Raw genomic sequence first — 8,285 nt, 5'->3', positions numbered from 1 at the left:
ACTGTGCCGCCCCAGAAGCAAGGAAGTTATGACAAACCTGTATAAAACACTGGTTCGGACTCAACTGGAGTATTGTGTCCTGTTCTGGGCACTACACTTTTGGAAGGATATTCAGGCATCAGAGGGAATGCAGGAAAGATTCCCGAGAATGGTTCCAATGGTTCCAGTTATATGGCTAGATTAGACAAGCTGAGGCTGTTGTCCTTGGAGAAGAGATTACGAAGAGATTTGACAGAGGTGTTCAAAATCATGAGGGGTCCGAACATAGTAGATAGGGAGAAACTGTTCCAGTTGGTGGAGGGATCGGGAACCAGCGGGCACCGACTTAAGGTGATTGGCAAAAGAACCAGCAGCTAAATGAGGATAACCTTTTTATGCAGCAAGTAGTTAGGATCTGAAAATGCACTGCCTGAGATGTGGAGGAGGCAGATTCAATCGAGGCATTCAAAATAAGAATTGGATAATTATTTGAGGAGGAAATAAATTGCAGGGCTCTGGAGAAAAGGCAGGGAGTGGATCTAGGCGAGTTAGCCATGCAGAGAACAGGCAGGGGCACGACGGGCCGAATGGCCTCCACCTGCGCTGTAACCATTCTTCGATTTTATGATTATGCTAATGAAGGATGGATCAGGCGTCGATTCCTATTCGCTAAAAGTTTTTTTTAAATTAAAGGCCAATCAGGAACAAAGGCATGTTAATTAGCCAATGAGAAGGGACCGCTTCCGAGCTTGCCAGAAGGTATAAAAGGTCAAGCGAGGGGTGCGTTTGGTTCATTGGAGTTTTAGAAGAAAGAGCTTTAGTAGCAGTGATTGAATAATGTCTGGTCGTGGTAAAACAGGAGGAAAAGGGCGTGCTAAAGCCAAGACTCGCTCTTCTAGAGCCGGTCTTCAGTTTCCTGTCGGTCGTATTCACCGACTGCTGCGGAAGGGTCACTATGCCGAGCGGGTCGGGGCTGGAGCCCCAGTCTATTTGGCCGCTGTTCTCGAGTATCTGACCGCCGAGATCCTGGAGCTGGCGGGTAATGCGGCCCGGGACAACAAGAAGACCCGCATCATCCCCCGTCACCTCCAACTCGCTATCCGCAACGACGAGGAGTTGAACAAGCTGCTAGGAGGCGTCACCATAGCCCAGGGTGGAGTCCTACCCAACATTCAGGCTGTATTGCTGCCAAAGAAAACCGGGCACCCCAGCAAGGTTTATGCTTAAAGGAAGAGATCACAAAAGTAGTTCAACAAACCACAAAGGCTCTTTTAAGAGCCACCCACCTTTTTCTAAAAAGACTTTGATCCAGAGTATTTTACATTCGGAATTGAATTTTGAACAAATTTCTGGGAGATCCAATCGGGTAGTTTAGGGGGACTGGGATTCGTCAGAAGACTTCTCGGCCTTTGCGATTTATTCCAAATTAAATGGCAGGTTCTAAACTTTCTAGGTTGGATAATATAGAGAAAAATACGCGAAGAAAATAATTAAGCGGATGTGAACTATTTCATTGTTTTTAGACAAGTTCGTCGGAATTCGTGGCCAATTAACTAAAGGAGCGATCCAATGGGGTAGTTTGTCCCTCCTCACTCTGTCCGCACCGGCCTGCGGTCCGGCCTCGACCAACACCACCGGCTGATAGAGTAAGGAAAAGGTTGCGGACCAAAGGAGGGATCGTGATGAACAGACAGCCCTGTGACAGAGTTAATTAAAAAAAAAAGCAAGTGAGGGAACATATTTCCATTTCCCGCCCAAAAAAACAATATGTTCAAGATTGAGTTTATTAAAGTTGTCCATGAGTTCTCAACAAATTCCAAGTGACATTGCATAAACATATTGTTGGGCTCTGATTTACACAAGAGGAAGGAAATATATTTCATAAAGGGAAAAAATTGCCTCCTGAAGTCTAGTGGTATAGAATGTAAGGGTTTAATAATGTAAGTAAACCTTGCAAATCTTACAATCTGGCCTTAAACTTTATAAACGCAATATTGTCACAAATATGACCCCAGGGTTTAGGAAAACTCTCGACAGTTTTGGTTTAATTTTGAAGTTCTGGCACCTGTTTGGCTGGACCGGGGGAGGGGAAACGTACAAATGGCGAGATTTAAGTCAGGCCCAGCTAATCAGAGGAGGTACTTGGAGCAATGGGAGAGAATCTGAAGGCGAATTGCGAGCGCTGGAAATTACATACACAACAGTTTTAAAACATAGCCAAAGGCCATTCGGCCCAACTGGTCAATGTTGGTGTTACTACTTCACATCATCCTATTTCATCTCGCTTCGTTGTGCCGCAATTTTCCCCACACAAACCGATTGCTGTTAACGGTTGGATGTCGTGCAAGCATGTAAACGACATATTTCTGTGTCTTCCCTTTCGGCTCCCATTGTGCAAAACAATTGCGCTATTTCATCCAGCAGTGCGCCCTCCTTCCCCTCACAATTAGTTTGGAGAAAAGCAACTTGCCTGCATTGTGTCCTCCGTCATCAAAAATCAAGCTTCATTCGGCCCATGTTGAGGATGCCGGCTCTTTAAAAAGCTTTCAAATCAGTCCCATATCCCCAGAACCCTGCAAAGGCTTCATAACCAATTGTCCTTTGAAATGTCCTCTGGAATCTAATTCCATCACCCTTTCATGTCGTGCGCTCTAGATCTTAACAAATTTCTGTGTGAAGAAATGTTTCATTTTTCCTTCCCTTATTTGTTAAATTATTTTAAATCTATGACCTCAGGTTGCCGGCCCATTTGCCCGAGGAAACAATTTCTCCCAACTTGCTCTATCATTATTTTGAATGTCTCTATTACGTCTCCCCTTAATTTCTGCTCCTCCAGTCTCTCCAGGTAACTGAAATCTCTTATTCCTGCTACGATTCTAATACATTTCTTCTGCACCACCTCCGAGGCGTGGACATCTTCCCTGAAGTGTGGTGCCCGGAACTGAACACAATCCTCCAGCTGAATCCTAACCAGTTTAGAATGATTTCCATTCAGCCCCTTTTCCTCCGCATCATCTTTTTCTCTGTCTCCAAAGACGCTGCCTGAACTGTTGAATGTTTCCAGTATTTTCTGGGTTTTTTTTTGTATTTGCCTGCCACACCTTTCAGGCAAAAGAGAGCAATCGCCTGAAAGTTAGGATACCAGGCGGGGGACAATTGGGACGATTGCAGGATATGGATAAAGCACCAAACTAAATGCAAAATATTTCACTGAAGTTAAAGACTCATGTTTTGAGTAACTATTTTTCCTAATCACACTTAGTTATTATTGCCCTTGAAAGTTTGCACCCACCTCTGCCGTCCAGATTTCCACAGCCGTTAACATTAAATCCCGGCGGGCAGATTTTAATTTCTAATTCCAATGTTTTGTGTCAAGTGCAGCATTTTTAAAAATTGGCGGCAACAACGGCTTCGCAAGGGGTGTCGGTAATATCCGGTGCATTTCCCATTTCCTAAAATTTGGAAAGAACCCCGATTGTTGTGCATGCATTTTTGCAATGTTGATTTTTTTATGGAGTTTGCTGGAACTGTGACAAATTGATGTTAAACATGCACTCAGGAATTTTTATTCTCCTCTGTTGTGGGGTCAAATCCCATTCACAGGAAAAGTTTCAGTATTTTTAGGCAGTTGGTCAAATTTCACCAGATACTGAACCGTGCTGAGATATCCCACTCCCTCCTAAATAAACTGTTGGAAAAGTTGTATAGGAGAAACCAGGTCTCCGTCTGCCTCGGCGTTAAATTCTGTTTGAAGAAAGGTCTCTGTTTCTCTCTCCACAGAAGTTGCCAAACCTGCTGAGTGTGTTGAGCTTTTTCCTGATTGTATTTCAGATTTCCAGGATCCGCAGTTTTGAGATTTTTATTTGCTTTAACCTCTGAAGTTAAGTCCTGCCAGAAACAGCGGAGGAAAGAAAAAATAAGTTTTTAAGAGGATAAATATTTGAAATATTGTGTATGCATATATATATATATCTCTATGACAAGGATTGGGGACATTGTGGGCAGCTTTCAGAGGAATAGCTTCTGTTCAAAATCTGTAAAATTCAATGGCGATTTGTCCTTGCACGAATACGTTTAGAAAATATGGGAAAAGGGCGGGGAATTGGAAGTGAAACTCTTTCGGAGCCATCACTGGCACAAGGGGCCGAATGTCTGTCATTTCCTCGTGATATTTGCGTGGTCTAAATTTATTTTTTGAAATTTCCTTGCATCAATAGGACAAAGGGGAAATTGACAATTCCTTTAATGCAACGAGTTATGGTCTGGAATGTACTGCCTGAGCGGGTTGGGGAAACATTTAATAACTTCTAATATGGTGGGGTTGAGGAACATTGTAATTGGATGGAGAAACTTGTCGCAAGTACGACAGGATATGTGACTTGTGCTTAAATATGCTTTGTTTTTTTAAATCAATAACCCTAGTTTCCGGTGTTTTAAATTTTAAGCAGCATATTGACGTGTAATTATTTCCGTATTACAGCTTTTTCAACTACGGATTTGGCGGCTCTTAAAAGAGCCTTTGGTTTCGTTACTCGGATATAGCTAAAGGCTGAGATTTAGGCCCGCTCCCCGCGAATGCGCCGGGCCAAGTGGATGTCTTTGGGCATGATCGTGACCCGCTTGGCGTGGATGGCGCACAGGTTAGTGTCCTCGAACAACCCCACAAGGTAAGCCTCGCTGGCCTCCTGCAGAGCCATGACGGCTGAGCTCTGGAAGCGCAGATCAGTCTTGAAGTCCTGAGCGATTTCTCGCACCAAACGCTGGAAGGGCAGTTTGCGAATCAACAGCTCAGTGGATTTCTGGTAGCGGCGGATCTCCCGCAAAGCCACAGTTCCGGGTCGGTAACGGTGGGGCTTTTTTACACCGCCGGTGGCTGGGGCACTCTTGCGAGCTGCTTTGGTGGCCAGCTGCTTGCGGGGAGCTTTCCCACCGGTGGATTTGCGCGCAGTTTGCTTTGTCCTTGCCATTTCTCGCTCTTTCTCCTTCTCTCGCCGCTTCCCGTCTGTTGGAGAGAGCCCCGAGTGGTCACTTTTATAGAAACCGCCGGCCGATCGGCGCATTGTCATTGGCTGGAACCTCGGCAAAGCTCTGCATTTCATTGGTGCGTTTTTCAATCCGCTTGACGACTGAAGCCCGGACACAAAAAAGGCGGGAAAAACAACACCTGCAAAAAAAAAAGGCGGCTTTACAGAATTTGACCTGGTCTGTGGAACTGTACAGTAACCCTTATTGCTCATCATTAAATCTGAATTATGGCACGTTGATCTTGACATTAGCTTTGACACCAATTTAATTTTACTTGTCCAAAGCGAAAATATTGCAGATGTTGGAAATCTTGAAACACGAACAGAAAATGCTTGCAATACTCAGCACCTGTGGAGATTTAATTTCACTGGAGCTTTTTCAGATCAATGTTTTGCACAAAAGAGACGGTGACGATTAATTATTTTGTATTTTTATATATGTATACATGTGTATTAAATCAGGAATTACAATGCAAGTTCACGAAAATACATTAATTACAAAACATCTGAAGTGGGAAAATGAGGCGCTAATAACAGTTGCGGTAAAATGAAGGCAGACTCCAGCCCGCGGATTGTCGAGGAAAGGGGGATAGATCATTCGAGTTTCATGATTTGAGGCGCTTAATTGTCATCAGCAAGAACTGAGGAACACTCCCTTCTGGATATTGTGAGCGGCTCTGAAAAGAGCCTTTGGGTTGTGTTTTTAAGGTGGACTACTGAGACGCTTTATTTGCAGCTGGTGTATTTGGTGACCGCCTTTGTGCCCTCAGAGACGGCGTGCTTGGCCAGTTCCCCCGGCAGCAGGAGGCGGACGGTGGTCTGGATCTCACGCGAAGAGATGGTCTGCCGTTTGCTGTAGCGGATCAGGCGGGAAGCCTCGCAGGCGATGCGCTCGAAGATGTCGTTGACGAAGGAGTTGATGACACTCATGGCCGAAGAGGAGATGCCCGTGTCGGGGTGGACCTGCTTCAGCACCTTGTAGATGTAGATGCTGTAGCTTTGCTTCCGAGCCTTCCTCCGCTTCTTCTCACCTTTGACCCGTTTCTTGGTGGCTGCTTTCTTTGGCCCTTTTTTGGGAGCCATTCCCTTGGACGCCGCTTCAGGCATTCCTGATCAACGAGAATGCTTGTGGTGAGGAAAGGTTCATTGAACGCCTTATTTAATAGCTCGGCGTATGCAAATGAGGGATCAGAGGGTGACGGATTCCTATTGGTCCAAAGCGCATCAATTGAAAGTCTCCATTATGAGTTCAGAACAATGGATACCAATTGGCCAATCAGAAACGCTCGCTGTATCGTTCACTGTTTCAGGAAAACCACAAGCACATGGTCTGCACATGGCTGGAGCTTGAAAAGTACTTTTTGGAATAATAAGTGAAACAGAAAACGCTGTGAATAATCAGCATCTTTGGAGAGGGAAACAGAGTTAACGTTTCAGATCGATGACCCTGTCCTCAGACCTGAAACGTTAACTCTGTTTCTCTCTCCCCATATGCTGAGCATTGACAGCACTTTTTGTTTTTATCCAGATTTCCAAAGTGTCGGCAGTGCTTTGCTTTTGTTTTGGTCTAGCCCTGTTAAGCCACCCCCGCCTCCCCCGATATGCCTCACTAAATCAATGCTAGTGTGGGGATCTTTGGGGACTTCAAAGTGATCAATAAGACTGATGCAGTTATGAAAGGGATAGTAAGCAAGGCAACCCTGGTGCAATTAAGATGATCATGCCTATGAGCAGAAGGTGCAATTTCGCTTTTGCAACTATATAATCATAGAGCACATCGGCTGCGTGATGGCTCCAGTACTGTTTGCCATCTACTTTTCCACCATGCTCTTGTATGCACTCAACGAGCTAGACATGCAATACAAATTCAGCTCAGGACAGACAGCAACCTCTTCAATCTGCAAAGGCTCAAGGTTCACTCAAAGATCAAAGATCAGCTAATAAGTGAACACTTGTTTGCTGACGACTGTGCTCTCATAGCACACACTCCGGAGGACATCCAGCTGCGTGTTGACTGCTTTGCCCAAGCCTCGGGATGCTTTGGCCATACAATATGTATTTATTTATTTATTTATTTAGAGATACAGCACTGAAACAGGCCCTTCGGCCCACCAAGTCTGTGCCGACCATCAACCACCCATTTATACTTCTTTCTTCTTCTTTGGCCTCCTTGTCTCGACAGACAATGGGTAAGCGCCTGGAGGTGGTCAGTGGTTTGTGAAGCGGCGCCTGGAGTGGCTATAAAGGCCAATTCTAGAGTGACAGACTCTTCCACAGGTGCTGCAGATAAAATTGGTTGTCGGGGCTGTTACACAGTTGGCTCTCCCCTTGCGCTTCTGTCTTTTTTCCTGCCAACTGCTAAGTCTCTTCGACTCGCCACTCTTTAGCCCCGCCTTTATGGCGATCGCTGGCAACTGACTCCCACGACTTGTGATCAATGTCACAGGACTTCATGTCGCGTTTGCAGACGTCTTTAAAGTGGAGACATGGACGGCCGGTAGGTCTGATACCAGTGGTGAGCTCGCTGTACAATGTGTCTTTGGGGATCCTGCCATCTTCCATGCGGCTCACATGGCCAAGCCATCTCAAGCGCCGCTGACTCAGCAGTGTGTATAGGCTGGGGATGTTGGCCGCCTCGAGGACTACTGTGTTGGAGATGCGGACCTGCCACCTGATGCCAAGGATTCCCCGGAGGCAGCGAAGATGGAATGAATTGGCTCTTGGCTGACATACGTTGTCCAGGCCTCGCTGCCGTAGAGCAAGGTACTGAGGACACAGGCTTGATACACTCGGACTTTTGTGTTCCGGGTCAGTGCGCCATTTTCCCACACTCTCTTGGCCAGTCTGGGCAAAGCAGCGGAAGCCTTTCCCATACACTTGTTGATTTCTGCATCAAGAGACAGGTTACTGGTGATAGTTGAGCCGAGGCAGGTGAACTCTTGAACTACTTCCAGAGCGTGGTCGCCAATATTGATGGATGGAGCATTTCTGACGTCCTGTCCCATGATGTTTGTTTTCTTGAGGCTGATGGTTAGGCCAAATTCGTTGCAGGCAGCTGCAATCCTGTTGATGAGACTCTGCAGACTCTCTTCAGTGTGAAATGTTAATGCAGCATCGTCAGCAAAGAGGAGTTCCCTGATGAGGACTTTCCGTACTTTGGTCTTCGCTCTTAGACGGGCAAGGTTGAACCACCTGATATTGTGTGGAGGAAAATTCCTTCTTCTGAAGACTTGAACGCATGTGAGAGCAGCTGGGAGAAGATCCCAAACAGTGTAGGTGCGA

The 8,285-nt window shown here is 45.9% G+C and overlaps 3 protein-coding genes across 3 annotated transcripts; 1 reads left to right on the top strand and 2 right to left on the bottom strand.

Moving 5' to 3' along the window:
• The first annotated feature begins 816 nt into the window (after positions 1-816).
• LOC137345936 (histone H2A-like) lies at positions 817-1,206 on the top strand. Its single transcript, XM_068009180.1, has one exon. The coding sequence runs from the start codon at positions 817-819 to the stop codon at positions 1,204-1,206; it is 390 nt and encodes a 129-aa protein (XP_067865281.1).
• A 3,329-nt stretch (positions 1,207-4,535) lies between these two features.
• On the bottom strand, positions 4,536-4,946 carry LOC137345935 (histone H3-like). The gene has a single exon (XM_068009179.1). It carries the CDS (start codon positions 4,944-4,946, stop codon positions 4,536-4,538), a length of 411 nt encoding a protein of 136 aa, XP_067865280.1.
• Positions 4,947-5,729: 783 nt separating this feature from the next.
• LOC137345934 (histone H2B 7-like) lies at positions 5,730-6,110 on the bottom strand. Its single transcript, XM_068009178.1, has one exon. The coding sequence runs from the start codon at positions 6,108-6,110 to the stop codon at positions 5,730-5,732; it is 381 nt and encodes a 126-aa protein (XP_067865279.1).
• Positions 6,111-8,285: the final 2,175 nt, after the last annotated feature.

This window comes from Heterodontus francisci, chromosome 29, assembly GCF_036365525.1.
Source record: "Heterodontus francisci isolate sHetFra1 chromosome 29, sHetFra1.hap1, whole genome shotgun sequence".
In the NCBI taxonomy this organism is placed as follows: Eukaryota; Metazoa; Chordata; class Chondrichthyes; order Heterodontiformes; family Heterodontidae; genus Heterodontus; species Heterodontus francisci.
Note: the sequence above shows the minus strand (reverse complement) of the source record. Positions and strands in the feature narration are given on the sequence as shown.

Excerpts from the sequence above, each read along its gene's own strand:
- LOC137345935 (XM_068009179.1), bottom strand. The coding sequence starts at position 4,946 with ATGGCAAGGACAAAGCAAACTGCGCGCAAATCCACCGGTGGGAAAGCT.
- LOC137345934 (XM_068009178.1), bottom strand. The coding sequence starts at position 6,110 with ATGCCTGAAGCGGCGTCCAAGGGAATGGCTCCCAAAAAAGGGCCAAAG.
- LOC137345936 (XM_068009180.1), top strand. The coding sequence starts at position 817 with ATGTCTGGTCGTGGTAAAACAGGAGGAAAAGGGCGTGCTAAAGCCAAG.